The 22,876-nt window shown below is 51.7% G+C and overlaps 2 protein-coding genes across 4 annotated transcripts in view; both read right to left on the bottom strand.

The window, feature by feature from the left end:
* Window positions 1–7,826, bottom strand: part of VAC14 (VAC14 component of PIKFYVE complex) — a 58,025-nt gene extending 50,199 nt beyond the window's left edge. The window contains exons 1-7 of one of the 3 annotated variants that reach the window (XM_063312718.1): window positions 7,647–7,826; window positions 7,415–7,565; window positions 3,667–3,834; window positions 3,146–3,208; window positions 1,683–1,790; window positions 792–901; window positions 151–257 (exon numbers count right to left, since the gene is read on the bottom strand). In XM_063312718.1, the coding sequence (XP_063168788.1) occupies window positions 151–257; window positions 792–901; window positions 1,683–1,790; window positions 3,146–3,208; window positions 3,667–3,834; window positions 7,415–7,565; window positions 7,647–7,750 (811 nt within the window). In that variant the 5' untranslated portion in view covers window positions 7,751–7,826. The remainder of the gene's footprint in view (window positions 1–150; window positions 258–791; window positions 902–1,682; window positions 1,791–3,145; window positions 3,209–3,666; window positions 3,835–7,414; window positions 7,566–7,646) is intronic. The other 2 variants (XM_063312716.1, XM_063312717.1) reach the window with 2 other exon arrangements.
* Window positions 7,827–8,178: 352 nt separating this feature from the next.
* HYDIN (HYDIN axonemal central pair apparatus protein) overlaps window positions 8,179–22,876 on the bottom strand; it is a 287,221-nt gene continuing 272,523 nt past the window's right edge. The window contains exons 78-84 of the mRNA XM_063313067.1: window positions 22,643–22,862; window positions 17,865–18,077; window positions 16,437–16,600; window positions 13,999–14,149; window positions 13,327–13,557; window positions 9,417–9,641; window positions 8,179–8,712 (exon numbers count right to left, since the gene is read on the bottom strand). Coding sequence (XP_063169137.1) covers window positions 8,224–8,712; window positions 9,417–9,641; window positions 13,327–13,557; window positions 13,999–14,149; window positions 16,437–16,600; window positions 17,865–18,077; window positions 22,643–22,862 — 1,693 coding nt within the window. The 3' untranslated portion in view covers window positions 8,179–8,223. The remainder of the gene's footprint in view (window positions 8,713–9,416; window positions 9,642–13,326; window positions 13,558–13,998; window positions 14,150–16,436; window positions 16,601–17,864; window positions 18,078–22,642; window positions 22,863–22,876) is intronic.

Genomic DNA, 22,876 nt, shown 5'->3' with positions numbered 1-22,876 from the left:
CTTGGCACGCACTCTGCTGTTGAGCAACCCTCTTGCAGAGATCCCATTCAGTACCTGCTCTACGTTTGCAGAGGCATCAGATTCAGGGATCGACTGGACAGTTAGCAAGGGAAAGCAGGAGACATACGCTGGGGAGCACTGCAGGCTTACCAGAGGCCTGGCAGTGAATGACCAGGATGTTGGCCATTTCGGCAAACTTGACGCTGGCAGGGGTCTTCTTGATCTCTTTGAGAAATTCTCCCAGAGCCACTTCACACCTGGATGACAACAGCCATGAATGAAAAGAGCAAAGAACAAAGCTGAGGCTTACGAGTCCACGGAGCCCATTTCCAGAAAAGACAGCGACCAGCCCAGACTCCTCATGCACAGCTTGCTCCCTGCAGCACGACAGGTTTTCTTCTGGAGCACTGAAGGGAAGGGGGGAACGCAGCTCGCAGCTGTGGCTCAGCAAACAAGCTCACGTCAAGGGGACAGCCACGCCGACCTCCCACACCCAGCCAGAAGGGCAACCGCGTGCTCCGCGGGCTCACCGGTGGGAGAACTTAGGAGTAACGCCAAGCACTGTCCACTCCAGCGCAAGAGGTCCAGCTAACTCCAAGGCTGCGCAGTGTGAAGGATTCCGACAACCCCAGCCCACCCGCTGCTGGCACAGCCTGACGCTGCACGCCTCCCCAGAGCGGCCAGCGACAAGAAACTTTTTCAAAAGTTCAGCCTTTTGCCTGGACCAAAGACACCCCCACCCCCCACCCTCGATTGACGACACGCGTTCCCAGACCCAACAGTCTTCTCACATTTTACGGATCTCTTTGCTGTTATCACCCAGGATCTGGAAGAGGCCATCTAGAATCTCTGGCAGGTAGTCCAGAAGATTAATGTCAGGAACAGATTCCAGCACCAAAATCTAGCACACGAGGAAGCAAAGCCACAGAGCTAGAGACCTGCACTTTGCAGCAGCACAGGCGTTCAGGGGATCAGTCAGCGAGGGGACCGTGGGTCCCGGCAACAGCCACAACACAGGAAAGGGACGCAGGAGACGTGGGGTGTGGACCAGAGAGATGCGGCTTCAGCCCCCACGCAGCCGGAGAGCTCCCTGGCTGGCTCTGGGCCGGCCACGCCCCCTCTCAGCAGGTCTGCTGCTATGGGGAGATGTGACTTCTCAGGAGAAAGGCGAGATGCAGCCACAGTAATTAATCAATCATTCGGAGATGACTGCTGCCATCTCGGCTGGATTTTGACAGAGCAGCAATTGGGTTCACCCACTGCACAAGCCATAATATAAATTGTTTGGTTCACCAACTCATCTGGACCCAGCCACTGTGGTTTGTAAATCATGGCTTATTGCTTAAGGTTACATATGGACTTCTGTAACATTTCTCCCTCTGTGCTGGAGAAATCAGGATAAAAATAAAATGGGACTTGTCTGCTTTTTTTAGTCTTCTGACCTTGTAAAAGCAATCCATTGGTGGCTGTTTAAGGTGGTCCCAACTCAGGACTGTGAGGCCACGCACAAAACACATTATGCCAGGACTGAAGTTTGGAGAAGGGGCCCAGAGAAGATGCTGGCTTGGTTCCAAATGGCAAAGAGCTGTCGAGGAGAAATGAGGCCGCCCACAGACCCTCCCACAGAGCCATCCCAGGACAACGCAAGCCAAGCCAGAGGGACCCACACACCTGCTGCTCACCCAGGAAATTATGAACTGCCGCGCATGCTGGTTGTTGGAGTAAATCCGCTCCCGCAGCAAGGGGATGAAGCTCACCAGGTCAAATCGGTTGCTCTCCGTCACAATGTCCTGCCAGGGCAGAGCACAGTGAGCAAGAAGGCAGCCACCAGGAAGGAGCCCCCACAGCTCCCCCCTGCACCCCATTGCCGATTCACCTCAAGAGGAGGACGAGTAGCAGGTCCCCAAAATGCTTTTATTCCTCCCTCCAGTTCAAGTCCAGAACAGGGGCACTTTGTGGGGCCCTGGATCTCTCCCAATTCACCCCATTTCCTTCTCTCTCTTTTTTTGTCAGTCCCTAAACTGGTTGCATCTTCACAAAGCTTTTCAGTTTAAACTGCTGGGGCAAAAAGGTTACGTGTATAAGGGCTTCTCATACAAGGTTTTATGCCACAGCTTCAGCAATTGTGTTGTGTTGCTCTTTTTCCTTTTCTGTTCGATTTAGTTAAATAATTAAAGGCAAGAAACTTTTAAAGATCTATCTAACTTTTTAAGATTTAAACTTCTCTTGAAGTTTAAAAAGTATAAAATGCTTCTTTCCATAGGATTTCTATGAAACTGGGAAAGCTTCGTCCCTATTTGATATAGACTTATGTTATGGGCATGCTAATACTATGAAATATCTTGCCTTGATTAATGTATAGTACTGTTCTAGAATAATTTATCCTGTATTGTCTGATATGTTTATTCTTTTAACAAAACTGCTTTTATTTTTCAAATGCCTGCAAATAGCTGATTTCTTTACAAAATCCACTTTTTCAAGCCTCAGCCTCTGACATGATTTACTTCAGGTGCTTGCGTATTTTGGATACTCGCAATCTGAACCAAAGCAACTAGGCATGGGACCAGGCGCTGCCCAGGGTATAGCTGAGAAACCTGCCAACTGACCAGGTGTGGAGCACATCCCTGGTGCAGCACTCCTAGGACTCTGGATTTTCCACTGAGAAGACCCCCTTTGACTGGGAATGGGATCTACACGCCTGGCAACCTTTCTGGCACTGGGCAGGAAGGAGATGGCAGCACTCCATTTTAATGGTTTTTAAAACATGTATCTCATATGGGGCTTCTGCAGGCACCCCCTGGGGTTGCTACTTGCACCATGCTGCCATCCCCATCTTCTCCTGGTTAGTAAAGCCAGGGAATTGCTGAAGATGTCAGAGGAACCAAGGATGGTCCCAGAGGTGAGCAGAGGTGGAGGGGATGACTTTGAAAGGACCAAGAACACATGCAAGACATGCAACACTGTATCTTTCCCTATGCAGTAATCATTTGTATGTTTCTGCATGCGCAGAAGAAACTTAAGAGTGAAAATTCTGTATGAAAGCCCAAATTCCAGTCCTGCCCCACAAAAATCTCGGGTGTTTCCCCTCCAGTCTCTCAGCCCAGTCACCATCAGCTTCATTGTACAAAAAGAAAGATAGCAGTACCTTCAGAAGGCGATCAAGAAGTTCAGAGCCACTTTTGACATTTGGGTCTGGATCTGCAGCAAGCTGGGAAGAAGAAAAGGCCAGAAAAAGAGGTGAGTCCAGGGCATAGCATATCGGCAAGGACGTGGGCCTTCTGCTGCTCCCAAGATCCAGGCTGCCGCTGCGGCTTCCCTCTTGCGGGCAAGGGGGGCCTTTGCTCTCACGTTCCGTCCATCTTCAGAGGCCCCTGGAAAGCCTGGATGTGTTGGAACCCAAGACGGACCCCACCCCTGCCCCCCACAGGCACCAAGAGCAGAGGCAGCCGCTGGCACCCTGTGCTGCTGCTGCTCCGTGCGTGGGCGCTGTGGTGCCTGGGCTGGCCTGGATCAGGGAGGCCTTCCAGGAGCCAAAGCTGGTCACAGGAAACCAGCACTGAGGACAGGAACGGTCTACCTCACAAAGAGGCACCTCCCACGGTCACAGACCTCCCACAGGAGCTACTTTCCCCCTGCAGGCTCTGCTCACCTGCTGTCCACTGTTACCTTGCTCAGGCCATCAAAGAGCACGTTGAAGTGGGGGAGGGTAGAGCCCCTGGCCACCTTCACAATGTTGTACAGGGCCTCACAGGCATAATAGCGCAAGCGGCTGTCAGCATCGCTGAAGCACGTCAGCACCGGCTCAATGAGCTCCTTCAGGTAGAGCCCAGAATCCTGGCAACCGAACCACAAAGGGAAACATCAGGGACCGGGCTCCCCAAAAGTCACCCCTCACCAAGCATTGCACAGTAGCGGTACATGACCACGGCCTCTTCGTTCTTGCATCTCCGGGTGCTAACTTTGCAGCCACCACGACTCGTGGCCCTAATTACTTTAAGATGTGTCTCCTCACCTCCATTCCCCTAGTCTAAAGAGCGCCCCCCATAACTTTGTCCCTGCAAGGCATTCTTGCCTGCTTCTATTTATCTTTTTTTAGCATCCCTTCCAGCTCTATGATAGGGTGCTGCAGAGCCTGGAGCTTGACCCAGCATGCCACCACTGAAAGGGAAGCTCCCACCAAGACCCGGAGCCTTCCTTCAGAGAGGAGCTGGATCCTCAGACTCTCCACATAACAAGCTAATGGCAATGAAAGGCACAGCTAAGTCATGCTTTTAGCCTGCCCCACTTTCACAGCTTCAGCACAACTTCTCTGGTATTTCCAAATCCTTACCCACCATCCCAACTGCTGCTGGACGTCTACTCATAGGACCACAACAGAAAAACAGCTTCATTCAGCAAAAAGGGTGACTCAGAGTCTCATTCCACTATTTCTCCCTCTTTGTTTACCAGAGCCCAGCTTAAGGCCAGCTTAGAGATAGGAATGTAACAGCTCAGTTTTTACTTTTCCTGCTACCTTCGTAATTCTCAGTAATTTCTCCTCTCTCAGGAAGAAGAGGACACGAGAAGAAACCTAATTTGCAGAGTTGGCTTTTGCCTGTCTGTCATAATCATGGACCGAAATCAAAGGCCCCAGAAGTTTGCAAAACCATGGTTCAGTTTGAAGACCCAAATAATGCAACTTGCAGTGAAGGAACTGTCCATTTTTGCAAGCTTTCATTACACTCCCTATTTTTTTAAAATATTAATAGCAGTCGCCTTCCATTTTAAATATAAAATATTTATTTATTTATTTATTTTATTGATATAGCACCTATCTCAAAATAGTGACTCTGGACGGCTTACAACATTTAAAAATAATGCAAACAACATAATATAAAACAAGCAACAGCCAAGAAGCCAAACTAATCTAGACAAACATCAACCATGTTAAGGGATCTAACAAACCCTCCAACCCCTCAGCTCAATCTTCCTAAGGGCAGGCATAGCACCAGAAAAGGCCCACTTCCTGAGCACCACAAGACGACATTCTTTGACGGATAGGACCCGCAGCATGCCTCTTCTGCTGGATTGAATAGGATAGGTAGAAACCACCAAGGAGAAGTGTCCTGCAAATAACTTGGCCTTATACCAAGAGCATAACAACCAGCACCTTGAATGGCACCAGAAGCAGAGCGAAGGCCAACACAGCTTGCAGAGCAGAGGTATAACATGCATGCATAAAGGTGCATTTATAACTGTCTGTACCACTGCATTCTGGATCAACTGCAGCTTCTGAGTGGCCTTCAAGAGCAGCCGTACATAGGGCGTATTGCAGTAACCCATACAGGAGGTGACCAAGGCACAAGTGGCTATGAGCCAGGCCTACTGATGATGCAGGACAGGGCACAATTGGCAACAAGACAAATCTGTGCAAAAGCTTTCCTGCCATTGCTGCCACCTGTTCCATGAACAGAAGCCATAGGTCCAGGAGGACTCCCAACTTGAGAACCAGATCTGTTTGATGTAGATGTTAAACAAGAATGGGAAAAACACTCTGAGCCCTGAGGCACCCCCAAAAGCAGGGGCTGTGATCTCTATGTCTTCTCGCCCAATCAACATCAACTGGAACTGATCCCAGAGGACAGAGGAGAACCAGTGTAATACTATTCCCCCCACAAGTCCTGAAGACAGTCCATATACCGTGATCAATGGTTTCAAAGGCCACTGAGAGGTCAAGGAACACAAGGATGGATGACCACCCCCATCCTGTTCCCACCCGGAGGTCATCCACAGGGATGATCAATGTTGTTTCAATCCTATATGAAGGACTGAAGCCAGACTGAAAGAGGTCCAGATAATCCATTTCCTCAGAGTTCTCTGAAGCTGTAGCATGATGACCACTTTTTCAACGATTTCCCTTAGAAAGGGAAGGTTGGAGACAGGATGAAAGTTGTCTAACAAAGTTGGGACCAGCAATGGCTTCTTGGAGGTAGGGGGAACCACCCCTTCTTCTCCAAAGAATTCATTACTGCCTCAGGACCCAACCTCATGTCACCTCTCGGGATGTCTTGGCTAGCCAAGAAGGGCATGAGTTAAACATAGAAGTGGCCGAGCTTAAAACTCCAAGAACCTTGTTTACTTCCTCAGGACTAACAAGATCACACTCCTCCCAGGTAACCAAGTCAGGCTGTGCTTCAGACACCTACATGTTACCACCCTCGTAGCTCCAATGTGGAGTAGATCTGAGTGACTTAATCCAACAGATGCCTAGCACATGCCTCAAAGTGGCCCTGCAAGCAGACCTCCTCTACCTTCCCAAGGAGGGTCCATGTCACTTTGAACAGGGTCGCCAGGTGGCTTCTGCAGATGCAACAACAGTAGAGAAATACTGATGTTTCACTGCCCTTACCACCAAGAGTGGTGGCTTTAACAGTGGCTTTGGCTTGTGCTTGGTGGAGTTCACCCCTTGTAGCTCTCCAGTGGTGCTCTAGGCATCTCTTCTCCTGTTTCACCTGCCTCAGTACCTCCATAAACCAGGAGAACCTCAAGATTCACAAGAGAAGAGAGGCTGCATAGGCACAAGCTGGTGCCAAGCCCCCACTGCCCTCTTAAGCTAGGGAGTGACCAAGGCTCTGGCCGAACCATGCGCTCCACCTTCAGGAACAACCTAAAACTCCCTCTGGAACCCAGCAGGGCCCACCAGTCTCCTGGGCAGACCATTCGAACAGGTCCAGTCTCCCCAGAGAATTCCAGGGCAACCAGAAAGTGGTCTGACAGTGGCATGGATTGATGACAAGCTCCCCCAACTTCCAATCATTCTGCCACTGCCCCTACAGAAATACCAGATCCAATGTCTGGCCACTGCTAAGCGTCAGGCCCCGAACGACCTGGATCAGGTCCATGGAGTCTGCTCCATACACCTGGGGAATTTCACTGCCAACCCAGCCGCAGAGTCCAGGAGCTCAGGCAGGGAGGCTGGTACAACAGCAACGGTCCCAACTAGAGCTCCTCCAGTTACCTGTGGGCAAGGCCTCTGCCACCCAGGACTCTCCGTTGGCGCCGGGAGGGCACCCCTCAAGCCTTGCTAACACACACCAGGTCGGGCGCTCATCTGCGATCAAAGCACAGGTGGGAGGGCTGCCTTACTGCGGACTGGCAGGAGGCGAAAGGCGACCCGGGCTGCGTTCCCAAGGGCGACGGCCCCAGAGGCGTTCCCGTAACGGTATGACCAGTCTAGCGGCAAACAGGCAGTAACACACCAATGTTCTTCCTTGGACGCGCGGGCTTCATCCATCCCTCCACCGACTGGCCCCACGGATCCCTACGCAGCCAAAGGCGGGGGGGGGGGGCAGTTCCGGGAGAGCCTCGGCCGCGCGCTGAAGCCTCGCCGCGGCCCTCGCCCTGCTCGGGGAACGCAACGCAACGCAACGCCTACCTTGCCCAGGGCGATAGAGCAGGCAGCCAGGCCGATGAGCCCCCCTTTGCGGCTGTGCGGGTGCTGCGAGAGCGCGAACTCCAGCGAGAGGGTCTGGATCACGTGCTTGATCTGCGCCACGCTGTTCTGCGCCACGAACTCGCGCACCAGCCTGGAAAAGAGCGGAGGTCTGGGCCTGCCCTCGCCGGACACGCCCCGCCGGCCCGGCCCGGCCCGCCCCGCCCGCGCTCACTTCTCGATCTCCAGCGCCGCCACCTTCCGCTTCTCGTACAGCTTGTCGTTCAGGGCGCGCACGATGCTGGGCGTCAGCGGGGAGAAGTCCTTCTCCGGGTTCATCGCGGCCGCGCGAACCACCGGCGGCGGCTACCAGGCGGCGGCCATGTTAGCTGTCACGTGACACGCTCCGCCTGCTTCCGGGGCCGGGGCGGAAGAGGGGCCCCGGGCCTCTCGGGAGCTGTAGTCCCCCCCGCCGCCTCCCTTCCCTCAGAAGCCCCCGCGTTCTTTTGCGCACGCGCTACGTCACGCCGGGACGCGGTGCGAAACGGCGCCCCCTCCGGGAGCGGGTGGCCGCTCTGGCGCGGCGTGGGAGCCGGGAAAAGAGCCCCGCGCCCCGGACCCCGCCCGCGCCCGCAAAGCACTTCACGGAGCCCTCGTGTGGCTAACAGCTTTATTCCGAGGTGAACGTCACAGGGCGCGGGTCCGCGGCGCTCCCCGCCCGGGCCTCGCGCAGCGCCGGCCCCTCGCCCAGGCGCCCGCCGGGCCGCCCTCTCCGCCAGGCGGGGCCGTCGGCGTGGCTGCCCCCGCCCGCCTCATTTGTCCGGCATGACGCCCTTCAGGTAGTAGACCCAGGAGACGGCGGCGCCGAGCCCGGCGACGCGCGGGCAGGAGATGACCAGCTTGCTGGTCACCGGGGCCCGGGGGCCGCCGGGGCCGCCGTCGAAGGCGACGGTGACGGAGGCGGTCTTCTTGGGCCGGATGGTCTCGGTGCCCTTGACGGAGAAGGCCGGGCTCTCCACGGCGTAGGTGAAGGCCATGGGCTGCAGGAAGACGTTCTTGAAGGCGATGGCCGCGCTGCTGCCCAGCCGGATCGGGATGGGCCCCTGGGGCCGGGGGGGCGCCGACGTGCCGACCAGCGGGATCGCGTAGTCGCCGCCCGCGGCCGAGGAGAGCAGCAGCGTCCCACGCGACTCGCCCAGCTGGCAGGGCTCGAAGGTCACCTCCACGCCCACCTCGGTGCCCGTCTGCAACCCCGCCGGCGCGTTGACCACCTTGTCCACGTGGAAGTCGGGGCAGTCGATCTGCAGGGAACGAAGGAGGCTGGCACCACCATCCGTCCAGGGACAGGAGTGACCCTGCTCCGCCCCAGCCCCGGTCCTAGCTGGGCCTTTGTGCCCTCTGGCGGGGGGCGACCGATCCCCGGCTGGTGCATGTTTGACCTCTGCGGGAAGATTGATCTTGCCCCCTGGAGCACCAACCCTGGCAGAGCCTTGCGCTTACACCGCGGGGTGGTCTGATCCCACACGCAGCACGTGCCTCGTTAGCCCTGCAAGGTAACCTGGACAAGCACAACCAGGACTACTAGCTCTATCTTTCTTGTTGGGCTTCATTAACAGAACGTTGTACGATTGGTCTTTCTCCCCTCCTTTCCTTTTCTCTCTGGAAAACTAGGGAGGGTCCCTTCCGAAACGTCTCCCCCGCCCTCCCCCCTTCTGTGGGCTGAAACGTCTTTCACATGCCGGTTGTCCCTTCTGTGGCTCTCCCTCCTGTCTCCCAAGGTCGTTCCCACAGACCATTGCTGTGCTGGAGAGGAGGAAGATGGGTAACAATGCACCACAGCAGTGTAAGGAGCCCACGGCTCCAGAAGCGAGGCCAGCAAGGTAAAGGGCCTTCCTGCTTTCTCTGGGCAAGCTGGAACCAGCCCCACACTTAGCTAGCGCTCCTGGATTCAGCACTGACTGGGGTGATCGCTCTGGTCCTCAGGCGTGGGGCTGGGCCCACTCACCTTGGTGGAGTACTCAGTCTTTTGGCGAGTGTAGTTGACAAACTTGGCGACCAAGCTCTGGCTGCTGCCCAACATGGTGGAAAAACAGAGGGGCTTCTCTGGACGGGCTGCAGTGGCTTTCAGGATCAAATCATACTGGAAAGTGCCCAGCTCGTTGCTGTTGAGAGCCAGACGCCCACTGGTTTCCCCGGGCCTCATTGGTAGGAACTCGAAGACGAGCACTCCCTGGGAGGGCAGGAAACGAATCTGAAGAGGGGCCGAGGGGAAGAGGGCCCTGTCGCTGGGACTGAGGAGCCCAAGTCCCCATCCCACCTGCCCCAGCACCAGCTTGTGAGGCAGGGCAGAGGGGAGGACAGAGGTGCAATGGGAAGGCTCCCCAAAGAGCAACAGGCTGGACAGAGGGATCACAAGAGAGCAGGAGGCAAACAGAAGGAGGGAGACAGAGGTGAACTCAGAATCCAGCAAAGTCTAGATCAGAATGGCAGGTGTGTCACCACAGCACACTGAACCACATTTTCTAATAATTTAGTTGGGTGGTTAGTTGGCCATTCAGTGCCGTGGAAGCCCATCAAATTGTGTTAATTGAACAACTTGCTGTGAGAAGTGTGTGAGACCATAGCTGGGGAGGCAACAAATGCGCATGCCGCTGCCTGTTATTCTCCCCACCCCACAGTGGGTAAGAAGGGACCCACCCAGAGGAAAGGGCGCCATGCCTTTGGAGAGGATCCTAGCTGCCTCAACTGGGCGCTTGCTTGCAGGCTCCTGGAGTGTCAGAGGAACCAGGATGCATTTCTGAGTGTTAGAAGGAAACAGTTGGAGAAGAAAAAAGTGAAGCAGTAAGGCTGGAGAATGGGAAGAAGCCCTAAGAAGACCCCCAGCTGGCCGCATGAGGCCCGTGTGTGCAGGGCAGCTGAAGAACTCATTGTGGCAGAGGAGGAGGAGGAAGGGCAGCGGCCAAGGCAGGGGCAGCCCAATGGACGTAAGGCCCCTGGAGGTCGCAGGCAGCAGGGAGCCCCACAGTGATGGGCTGTGTCCCTAGTGGGGGATCAAGCCAGGAAGGGAGCTGGTTGGCTTTCTCTCCCCCGTTTTTCAGTGCAGAGCGGTCAGTGCAGAGGAGCCTTGGGCTGGGCTGATTGTAGCTTAGCCAAGTTCAGCCAGCCCCAACAACCAGCCGTGTGAACCAGGCTTGATTCAGGGTCAAGAGGGCTGGGAGAGGAAAGCAGTAAGGCCAAAAGATGCCAGGCAGCAGAAGCAGGAGACAGCTTACGGGAGCGGCCAGCGCTGTCTGCTGCAACACTGACGGGTGAGAGCAGGCCATCGCCACCGGGGCAACACTCAATGTGGGCGCCAGTGGAGAAGTCCAGCAGACACCCCAGCGATCAGAGGCATCCACTGAGAGGGGCAAGGGGCAAATGACGGGAGCAGCATTGTGCCATCCTGACAGAAGCTCCGGCCCTTTGGCACTTGTTGCACATTTCTACAAAAGGCCCCAAGCTCGTCCAGGGATGGCATGATGTTACTTTCATCATTTCAGCAAATGCCTTTGATCCAGTAGATGCCTCTGCCAGCAATAAAGACAGTCACTGGGGGAATAATTAGTGTTTGGTGATGAGGCTGAAAATCTCTAGAATATAACAATTGTAAGTTGAAAGAAAGTAAAAATACTAGAGAGAGAGAAATTAAGCAGATAAGTAGTTAGAATGCAGAAAATGAGACGGAGAAAAATATGTGGAAATACTAAAGAAAAACAGAATAGAGTTTAGAAAGTTAAGAAAGTCTGTAGAAGCAAGTAACATAGCGAAACGGATGAGAGATAAAGTAAGTTGTGGTCTGTTTTTTAACAAAATGCTTTTCCAACAGGAACTGACCCGTGTCTGAAGCACCCTTGATGCTGTGACGGGGGGGGGGGGGGTCACTGCATCCCTGCTAGCTCCAGGCCAAAAGCATCTCTGCCCTCTCCAGGACTGAGGAAGGGTGAAGCTAGTTGGCCGCCCTCCTCACAAGGCCTGTGCGGGAGCGTTGGGGGCCTGGAGAATGGAAGGAGTCTCTGCAGGCCTTGCAGGGAGGAGCAGGATCAGACGCAGGGGCTAAGGCTGGGCTGCCCTGGGTCAGGGACGCTTCGCTCATCCAGGACCCGCAGGGGGCGCCTTCTCTGCCACTGCAGCTGCCCGGTAGAACAAGGTTCCCCCTGAGATTCGGGCAGCCCTTTGGAAGGCCTTAAACATTGGTTCTTCTCCCAGGCACCTGGCCAGGAGGTTACATGAGCTTGTTTTTTGTGTGCCTTGTCTCTGGCGCAATGTGTTTTAATGACTTCTGTCATCTTTTCAATATTTTTTTAACCCTTTGCTAGCTGCCCAGAGTCACATGGTAGCCACGACAATTGAAATGATAAAAATGAATGATACGAATTCCTGGATGGAATCCTAAAATTCTGTGTCTTCATTCATTTATTTAATATGTGGATTTAAAGAATGCCTGACTCTAACCAGCTCTAGATGCTATGGGTAATAATCAAGTCATAATGATGAAAAAGATAAATTATGTGTGTCCAGAAAAGCCATACAAAACGACGTGTCCTACAAGGACTTATGCACCACCTTGCCTCAAGGCCTGAGAGAACAATTTGGTTTTCAACACATTCAGAAAGTCATCAGGGTGGGAGCCATACAAAGGTCTGAGGGAGTGGTCTGGCAGGGGTTAGGTGCTACAGCAAAGAAGGTGCACCTCCAAGGACCCAATATAGGACATTTTTTAATTGATAGGACCCAAAGCGCACCCCTCTGCCAGACCTTTCTGGATGGGCCGAAACCATGGGAGATAGGCAGTCCCTCAAGTAACCAGGTCCTATCCCATGAAAGCTTTATAGATAATAAGCAGCACCTTGAATTGCACCCAGATGCCAGCCAGCAACCAGTGCAGCTGATGGAGCAGTGCTGTCATGTAGACATACTGAGGCATGCCCATTGCAGCCCATGATGCCATATTCTGGGCCGGCCATGGCTTCTGAGTGATCTTCAAGGGCAAGGTATTACAGTAGTCCATTTGTGAGGTGATTATGGCATGAGTAACCACCTGAAGGGGCCTCCTGATCCAGGAATGGGCCCAATTGGCACACTCGACAAATCTCTGCAAAAGCCTTGGGCCTTCCTCCCCATCCATACCTGCACAGCCTTCAGGCACTGGGATAGCACCTCAACCGCAATACTTCGATGGCCCAGGGTTGAGATTGGGTATCATCAGCATATTGATGATACCAGACCCTGAACCAGGGGATGACCTCATCCAGCAGTTTCGTGTGGATGTTGAACAAAACGGGAAAGTATCGAGCCCTGCAGTACCCCACGAGTGAGGAGCTATGGACTCAGTCTCTCACCACCTGTCCCCACAGAGTGGAACCAACCACAGGGAAAGGAGGAGAGCCAACACAGCACCATGTTCCCCATTCCCAGTCCTTGCAGCACCCCAGCAGGATACTGTGATCAATGGTAGTGAAAGCTGCTGAGAGATCAAGGAACACAAGGATGGATACCCCACTGCATCTTGGCTCTGCCAACGGTTATCCATTGTGCTGTCTCCATACTATCCCCTGGCCTTAAACCTAGCTGGAATGGCTCCAGATAATCTGCTTCCTCTAGGTTGCCTGACCACCCTCTCAACACCTGGATGGAAATTGTCCAGGATCATGGCGTCCAATGATGACTTCTGGAGGAGGAAGCATACTACTGCCTCCTTCAGAGGCAAGGCTTCTGTGACATCACTGCAAGAGGCGGAAAAAGGAAATTGGAAAGTCGGGAAAGGAGAGGAAACTCCAGTTTCTCTAAGGGAAAAGTGAAAGGAAGGGTGAGTTAAAAGATGCCGAGGGTTGGTCGAGCTCTTGGGCCAGGTGCATTGCCAAGACACAGACACGTACCTCCGACTGCGCAGGGACGGTGAGCTGGGGAGGGGTGTTGATGTCCGGCACCTTGCAGTCTGTGTTGAAGGTGACTGAGCAATGCAGCGGGTTCTCAACCCTGATGGAGGCGGAGGTGTTTTGCCGGACAGCCGTGGCCAGCTCAAGGGTGCCCAGCGGGCCACATGGGATGGCCTTAAACGTTATCAGGTAGAATAAGAACTCCTGGGTGGCTTCGTTGCGGAAGGTCACCTAAAACCACAGAAGATGATCCCATCAATCAGCTTTAATCCTTCCTGAGGCCACACAGGTTGAAGATGAAAGGCTTCTGACACCTGCAATATGCGTGCACACCTCCCCCCGCACACACACCATTTCCTTTCTTTCTTCCCTGAGACACCAGCCTTTCCTCCCTGCCTGGCTTTTGGGAGGTGCTTGGGTGGAAGGCAGGGAAGCGTCACAGAAACAATTCTGGACTGTGGCTCTTAGCAGACTGCAGAAAAACGCAAAAGGCAGGACATTCCTTCTCAGCTGGTGGATATCCTTGGTGGAAAGCAGTGACCAACTAACTGTCCCTGGAAGATTGTATTTAGGTTTCTGAATGAAAGTGTACCAAAAGCAAACAGCTGTTCCTCGTGCAGAGATGCCCGGGATCAAACAAAGTTGGGTCCAGACCCGAGTGAGGTTATTTACCTTGGCAGTGAACATGCCCTCTTTGTAGGAGAAGAAGGTCAGCTTGTGGTCCTTCTTGGCGGAAGCAGGCACTTCAATATAGTCCAGTGTTTTCAGGGTGGTGGTGACTTCCAGCTTCTCTGGCTTTATTATGTCAACTGTTACCCGAAACCTAGTGGGAAGAGGCAGCCACTGAATTCCCAGACCCGCAGCCAAGAAAGGACCAGCTGCAACCGGTTTCTTCACATCTGCCCCTTTTCACACCTTTGCTTTTTCCACTAAATAAAAACAACCACAGAGACCTCTCTTCTATAGGATCGCCAACTTTTCAGTTTTCAGATGGATGGATAGATCTAGTTCTCTAATTTATCTGCTACCTTTCTGCTAAAAGTGGTGCTCAAAGCAATTAACAACAATAACAAGAAAGAAAAAGCAGAATTATTGTGATGCAGATCAGTGAAAACAATTAGAAACCTAGTGAAGATAATATTACAACTCCTGAATCAAAACATTCAGGCTCAGAATGTAATCCCAGACCCTGAAAGCCTGAATGTTCAAGACAAGCATAATTTTCATCTTGCGCACAGGTTGACTCCTTGTTCCTTGAACTGCCTTTGAACTACCCAGGAATACAGGTGCAAGTAGTCCTTGTTTAATGACCATTCATTTAGTGACCAGTCGAAGTTATATAGCACTAAACAAGTGGCATTTACAACCGGTCACCAAAGTTCCAGCTGTCCCAGCACCTCTGCAGTCACGTGATTTGGGCACTTGGCGACCAGTTGCAGCATCCTGTAGTCACGATCGCCATTTGTGACATTTACTGCCGGCTTTCCACAAGCAAAGTCAGTGGGAAAGCTGGCACGCAAGTTGCTCCAGTAAGTCTCTCCCACGTGGCAGCAGCCACCCCTGGCTCTGCCGCGTTCGCACCTCACCTGCAGGCCACCTGCATTCTCCCCTGCCCAGCAACAGCCATTTACCTGCCTGCCGGCCTGCTTGCAAGCCACTTGTGACTTGCTTAACAACCCGTGATCCTCAATGACAGCAATGGGTAGTGTCAGAATTGCCATTGCTAAGCAATGCAGTCACGTAACATCATGCTTTACAACCACATTGCTTAGTGACAGAAATTCTGGTCCCAATTACTGTCATTAACCGAGAACATCTGTAGTCCTCACTTAACAACTATTCGTTCAGCAACTGTTCCAAGTTACAACAGTGCTGAACGAGGAGACTTACAGTCAGTTCTTGAAGTTGCAGCCATTTTGGTGTCCCCGCAGTTACGTGATCACTATTTGGCACCTGGCAACCAGCTCACGATTATGATAGTCGCAGCATCCTGCAGTCATGTGATCGCCATTTGTGACATTCACTGCCAGCTTCCATCAAGCAGTCAATGGGGAAGCTGGCAGGAGGTCACAAATGTGATGTCATGCCTAATGACCATCCAGGACTCGCCTAAAGACTGCAACTGGAACTGTTGTCGTAAGTCAGTGTGATCACGTGATGTCACGCTTTACCACTGCGCTGCTTAGTGATGGAGTTCCCGGTCCCAATTACCATCATTAACCAAGGAGTACTTGTACCTCTTACATATCTGGATTAAGGCTCAAATTGTCACCCTCATCTAGTCCATTATCTGGTTTCAAATTGGCCCAAATTTCAATAGAAAGGAAGTAAAAGACTCCAGAACACCTAAATTGCAGAAAATCTTTCCCAGCAATTTCAGCTGCATGAAATCTAATAAATAACAATAACAATAATGTTCATATTAAATCACCAAGGAACATTCTAGCTGAAACGGAATCCCCCAGCACCTCCCTCTGACCGAAGGGGACTGCCCTGTCTTCACCAGAGAGACAAGCAGGTCCTTGCATTGCCTTACAGAATTGGAAAGCGGAGCTGCAATTCTCATGTTGAAACCTTCCTTTCCAACAAGCATGAGCAATGAGAGCTCCAAGAGACTTGCTTTTTGGATTAACCACTTCCAGTCCAGATTGCCAAACAATTAAACCTACCCCCCCCCCACCAAACAGGGTCTTCAAGTTCTGACACAGCCAGGCAGTCACACAAATTGACACTCACTTTGGTGAACAATGCAAACCTTTCAGGACCCTAGCAGTGCTCCACTGTTCTCAACCTATTTTCTCTGGAAAAGGAAGTGGTAAAGGGGCACAGAAGCCCCCAGGAGCAGGCAAGATGGGACAAGCTAGCTTTAGGGCTCTCGGGGAATGGGCTGGTGGAATCTGGGATCAAGCGCTGGAGAAGACAGTGGGTGCCTCAAGTAACCAAAGGAAAATTGGGAGTACAAACTGGGATGCACATTGAAACTTGTGGGATCCTGGCTGATTGTAGGCTCCTCCTCCCCCTCTTGGGTCTTCATCTGCTGCCTGAAGACCTGAGAGTGGGAGGAGGTTGCCCACTCTCCCATTTACACCCAGCCCTTTTCTCCCATTTACCTTTGCAGCTTGTTCAACCAGTTGGTGATGGGGAACAGCTCTACGTAGGATGTTTTGCACGGAACCTCCCTCATAATATTCCCAGAAGACTTGGGAGGCTCTGTGGTGCCTTGCAGGAGATAAAGCAGCCCTGTTCCATCTGGGAGTGGGAAGAAGATGGAGCCCTAGAGGAAAGGAAGAGAGCTACAGATTCAGGCAGCATCTCTTCACTGTTCCTTGTTATCCCCATGTGGTCACATTCTGCCATGACCGAGGCCACTCAGAACAGTTTTATGAGAACAGTCTGCTTCTCAGCCCACTTGCAAGAGTTCTAGAGAGTCAAAGCAGCTAAGACAAGCATTATTCTCCTGTAATGGGCAGCTCTGGTGTAGCTGCTTCTACAAACAGTTGGCTCATCTTAAGAATTTAGCTTTTCCAGAACAAATCTGATGGACGTAGGGCCACATGGCAGAAAACCCTGGGCAGCCATGCTCACAGCCAGCCTATCCAGATCCACTGCTTTAAACACTGTCACCTGTCCAGGTAGCCAAGGCTAAACCAGAGCACTGGGACACCCAAAAGTAGATAGTCTACTGGACAACTCCTTGCGGGCCTTACACCACTGAGAATCTAGGAGACGGGAACAACTTACATTCCCCAAGAAAGGCCAGGAATCCTTTTTCTCCAAAGGCGTTTGTGGGGCCCACCCATGGAAGTTCACTGCCCTGGGCTCTGTCATGAGTAAGGATGGCGAGCAGGGGGCTCCCATCCAGGCTGTAAAGCGCATGCGTAGCACTGAGGAATTAGGTAGCCATTCCAAGAGACACAGATCGGGCCCGCCTTAGCCTTTGGGGTTTATCTGTCTGGGTTTTTCCCACGCTTCTTCAGTTTGTTAGGATTTTCCTGTTATGTAGCAGCAATAAAACACTAGAAACCTGTTCCTTGTCTCAGCGTGGTTCCTGGCTGTTAGGACAGGCTCAGCCTCTTCACATTCACCACACCTCCCTTTTTCTCATATTAATTCTCAGCTCATTGTGACTCCCTCAACTTTGGGGGGAGATGGGCAGTGTTAAAATTTGATAAATAAATAAATAATCTTGAAAGAGGTATAAACATTCCATCCAAGCTATCCTGAACAGCACTGAAGAGCCGCAACAAAAATAAAGGGGTGTAGAAAGCTGCTAGTAAACAGTAGCAGTAGTAGCAGCTGCAGCAGCAACCACAGAATTGCTGTCTGCACAGGCCAAGAATTAGCATGGATGGTGATCATGCAGAGCTGGTCAGGCTGCAAGCTTTTGTAGACGGCATGGATCTAATGAAGTAGCACCTAAATGCACAAAGAAACGCAAGGATCCCTCTTGGTGTACAGCCACCCTCATCCACCCCAGCTCCCCGAGGCCCCAAAGCCCCTCCTCCTTCCCCTTCTTTTGTGGTTTCTTTCTGGAATACCTGATCCTTCTTGTTTTCTACATTCATAGCAAGAGGTCTGTATGTGATTTCATAGGGCTTGTTCTGCTGGTGGGCTTCCACCCTGATGAACTCCGGCCCTTTCCAGTACTCTCCCTCAATAATGGGCCGCAGCGTCCATGGTTGGTTGGTCCGGTTGGACAGCATGATGGTCTGTGTGTGCTTTCCACGCACCTGGCACACAAAATTTACCACCTGCAAGAGATTGTAGAAGAGCCATGTTAGGTTAGAGTAGTCAAAACTCAGGAGGAGTCTGGTAACACCTTTTTAGGACAACAATTTTTCCTAAAAGACAAGCGCTTTTGAAAATCCTTCTGAATTTTACCTACAAGGGAGAATCCCTGTTGTTCATTCACTCCACTGTTGGGGATTTAACATGCATAGGTGGTTTGCTAAGAAGTGCAGATCTCCTTCCCTTCCTTGCAAATTTCACCAGCCAAATAATTAGCCTGACGTAAGACGAGGGTGGAGAGGGGTCTCTCCACCGAAGACAGCAGGAGAAAGGAATCAAGGACAGGTGACGCGGAGAGCCCACTGCCCTGATCGCTGCACTAGGGCCTTCTAAGGATAAAAAGGACTGCTCCTTCACATGTAATGCTGTTTTATTGCTTGAGATACCCAAGCATCTTCTTCTGGATAAGGTATTTCTTTGTCCTTTGTTTGTTTGTTTGTTTATTTTATATAGCTGCTCAACTCACACATGGTGACTCTAGGCAGCTTACAAAGTTAAAACCAATAAAACAGAACCCGCCTCTGGCAGCAACAGACATACTCTAAATCAACCATTTAACCGCTTCGGGTGGGAGAGGCAGTAGTTCCTCCTGGGGTTGGCTGGTGTCATACAGCCCTCCCCAGGAATGACATCTTCACTCCTGGGATCCTGTATCTATTTTATTCTTTATTTATACTGGTTGTTGATATTGTAATTATATTTTTATGGTTTTAATTGCTGATTTTATTGTGAACTGACCAGAGTCCCCCTTTTTGGGGGAGATGGGCGGTGATATCAATTTGAATAATAAATAAAATAAATAAATAGACTAGCTCTGTATTGGCCTTGGGTCCCCAGGCCTGCTGGCAGAACCACGTCTTCAGGGCCTTCCAGAAAGGATCGAGGTAGGGGCCAATCTTATCTCCGGGGAATGATGTTTCAGGAACCACCACGGAGAAGGCCCATTTTCTCGGTCCCACCAGGTGTACCTCCCTCATTGCTCCCTGCTCTGGTGGGCCAGGTAGATGTAACTGAGGTGAGGCAGTCCTTCAAATAACCTGGCCCCAAGCCATGTAGGGCTTTAAAGGTAATAACCAGCACTTCGAATTGGGCCTGGAACCAATGCAGCTCCCGCAAAAGAGGTATCACATACACAAATTTAGATCTGCACAAAACAGCACGGGCCACTGCATTCTGAACCAGCTGAAGCTTCCAGATATGCTTCAAGAGCAGCCCCATGTAGAGCACATTACAATAGTCCATACAGGAGGTGACCAGGGTATGGGTGACTGAAAGAAGGGCATGTTGGTCCAGGAAAGGACATAACTGGTGCACAGCTCACACTTGTGCAAGGCCTTCCTGGCCACAACTGCCACCTGCTCCTCAAGCAGGAGTTGCGAGTCCAGGAGGACCCTCAGATTACACACTGAGTCTGTCTGGATCAGTGCAACCCCATCCAAGACCAAAGATGGTAATTCCCCAGAAACGGGAGCCAAAACCCACAGCCACTCCATCTTGCAAGGGTTCAGTTTCAGCCTGTTGTTCCCCATCCAGACCTCAACAGCCTCCAGGCACCGGGAAAGGGCGGTCACAGCATCGCTTAACTCACCATGGGCAGAGATGTACAACTAAGCATCATTGCCATACTGATGATATCTCACCCCGTGGTGATGGATGATCTCACCCAGCGGCTTCATGTAGATGTTAGACAGGAGCGGAGGAAGCACCAACCCCTGTCGTACTCCGCAGAGCAGAGACCGAGGGCTGCACCTCTTGCCCCCAGTCAACACCAACAACAGGGAACGGTCTTGGAGGAAGGAGGTGATCCAGGACAGCATACTGCCCCTCACTCCTAACCCCCAAAGCTGGTCCAGAAGGATACCATCGTCGATGGTATCAAAAGCCACAGAGAGGTCAAGCAGAGCAAGGATAGACGCACTACCCCCATCCCACTCCCACCAGAGACCATCAAAAAACATGACCAATGCCGTTTCCGTCCCATATCTGGCCCTGAAACTTGACTGAAAGGGGTCCAGATAATCCGCTTCATCCAGGATCCTCTGCAGCTGCAGTGTGACCATCTTCTCAACAACCTTCCCCGAAAAGGGGAGGTTGGAGACAGGATGAAAATTGTCCATCAGGGTGGGATCTAGTTTTTTTTTTATTGTATGGCATAGCGGTTCGATGTTCATGCTGCTTTTTCTTGCTGGGAAATCCTTGTGAGGTCCAGCAGCCAGATGTGTAGACTATTTAGCCATGACAAGTCACGCTGCCCGGGGTGCACCACAAGGAGGCTAGTCTACGTTGCACCGAGTTGGGCTGGCGGGGGTGACCGGCCCAAGGTCACCCAGCCGGCTTTCGTGCCTAAGGCAGGACTAGAACTCACAGACTTCTGGTTTCTAGCCCAGAACCTTAACCACTGGTTAGACCAAACTGGCTCTCATGGGATCTAGTGATGGCTTCTTAAGAAGGGGGCAAACCACAGCCTCCTTAAAGGGCTGGGACACCACCCCCTCATCCAAGGATGCATTCACCACCACCAGTACCCACCTACATGTCACCTCCCAACAACAGCCAGAAGGGACAAGTATCTAGAACACAGGTGGCCAAGCTCACATTCCCTAGCACCTTGTCCACTTCCTCAGCAGTAACAGGGTCAAACCGTTCCCAGATAACCAGGCAAGGACCTACCCCAGGCATCTCCACAGGACCAGTATCCACACCAACATCTAACTGGGAACGAATCTGAGTGATTTTATCTGTCAGAAAATCAACAAATTCCTCAGCGTGCCCCTGCAGGTAGACCTCCAAAATCCCCCTTACCCAGAAGGAATCAGGTCACCTTAAAAAAGGCCCCTGGGCGATTATCTGCAGATGCAATTAGTGCAGAGAAGTATTTCCACTTCACTGCACAAATTGCCACAAGGTAGGCTTTAATAGCAGCTCTTACCCATGTTCAATCGAATTTGTTCTTTGCCTTCCACCAACAACCTCTAGACCTCTTGATCTGTTTCATCTCTCTCAGTTCCTCCATATACCACGATGAGGTCCATGGGCTGGGAGAGGTCACATGGGTGCAATCCTGTCCAAAGCCTCAGTCACCCTCCTGTTCCAGGCAGTGACTAGGCCTCAGCAGGATATGCAGCAGATCCTCAGTTGCTGTTTGTTATTACTAGATTTATGAACTGCCATTATCTACAGGGACTTCTGGCAATTGACCAATTACACGCTCACATATACCAATCCTTTCACTTAACATTTGGGCTTTCTGAAAATCATCATGTAGGTTTAAAGTAGGAACGCTTGTGCCCAAATGTATTCCTGGTGGGTACCACACTGACAGCATGTTATGGGCAGTCACACAAAATGGCTGCTGTCAAAGACAAAAATCAGTGTACAAGAAGGTAGGTGCAGAGGAATGGAGAAACGGTCTTGAAGAAGGAATTCAACAACTGTTGTATAAATGTCACATTAGCCCAGACAAACGAGGGGACGAGGAAAAATCTCAAGATTGCCATGCCTTGATTCCCTTTGGTATAAAAGGGGATAGAGAGAATCTCCGTCAGGATTTCTTATACCCCATAACAATAGAGGGGAGTTCCAATCATTTAGGCAGTCCTCAAAAGGCTGAGGTCAAACTGGGGAGGATGCTTCCAGCCACCCCTTCTGTTTCTTCAGATGCTCTCAATTGCTTCAGCTTAGCTTTGTCCTTCTACGCAAGAGGACACATTCCCACCACCTGCTATTTCTATCATCTAAGCATGCCTTTGGGGTCTGTGGACCCCAGGTACAACACCAGAAATCCAGTTTAGGCCTGAGTCTTGTTCTTTAGTTTTCAACACATCTTCCCCTTAAGAGAATTAAAAATTGATTGTTGAGGGAGCAAAAAAGGCATCTATGGCTCGAAGATGCCATGTGGGAGGAGATTGAGGGTCTAGTGAGCAGCACATAAATGAGGGACCTCAACTCAATGCACTGTCTTGGAGAGTTTTTACAGGATTATTATGTACCAAAAAGATTTCTCAGTTTGCAACACTGATGAAAGGACCACAACTCTACTGAATCCCCACACTCCCTTTCTTGTCATGACCAGGGAGAAATGTTATCAGGGGATGAGCCTCAAAACCTTCCTGTGCCTCATAGCACAACATCTGAAAAGGATTCAGCCCCTTCCCCATCCATGGAGACTGCAGCTGCAATCGCTAAGTCTGGAACTTCAGGACTCCATGTCAGTGGCCTCCTGCTATAGATATCCAAGACTAGCATTGCGCAGATGTGCTACTGGATGCTAGCTGACCACTGGAATTTAAGAGGCTGCATCAGAGACGGAGCGGACTAATGGAAACAACCTCTCTCTGCACTCCTCCTTCCCAGGGTTTTTTGATGGCTCCTGTTGCCGAGGTCCCTATAACTTGGCTTTCTCTGCATTTTACATCTGGGCACCGGAGCTGCCCATTTACACCTCAGGCTGTGTTCTAACTCTTCTGGCTCTTGCCCAGGTGCCCCCAGCTCAGCTTGCCACTTCAGCCACTTCTGCCCAGCCAGTCACCTCTTTGACGGGCGGGATGCCCACGCAGAATCCACTCAGGGTGAGCCTCACAGGTTCTCGGCCTTGGATGTGACAGGGGAGGTTCTCGTAGCAGATGTCCTGGCTCTGTTCATAAGGGTGGAAGGTCACCTCAAAAGAGACATCTGTTCCTGGAGAGATGTAACCCTCCACGGGTTTGATGGAGAAGTCTGGTTTGAAGCGCTTGACATCCCACCTGAAGCTTTTAAAGGAAAA

This window comes from Candoia aspera, chromosome 11, assembly GCF_035149785.1.
Source record: "Candoia aspera isolate rCanAsp1 chromosome 11, rCanAsp1.hap2, whole genome shotgun sequence".
NCBI classification, from domain to species: Eukaryota; Metazoa; Chordata; class Lepidosauria; order Squamata; family Boidae; genus Candoia; species Candoia aspera.
This window is presented reverse-complemented; position numbering and strand designations above follow the sequence as displayed.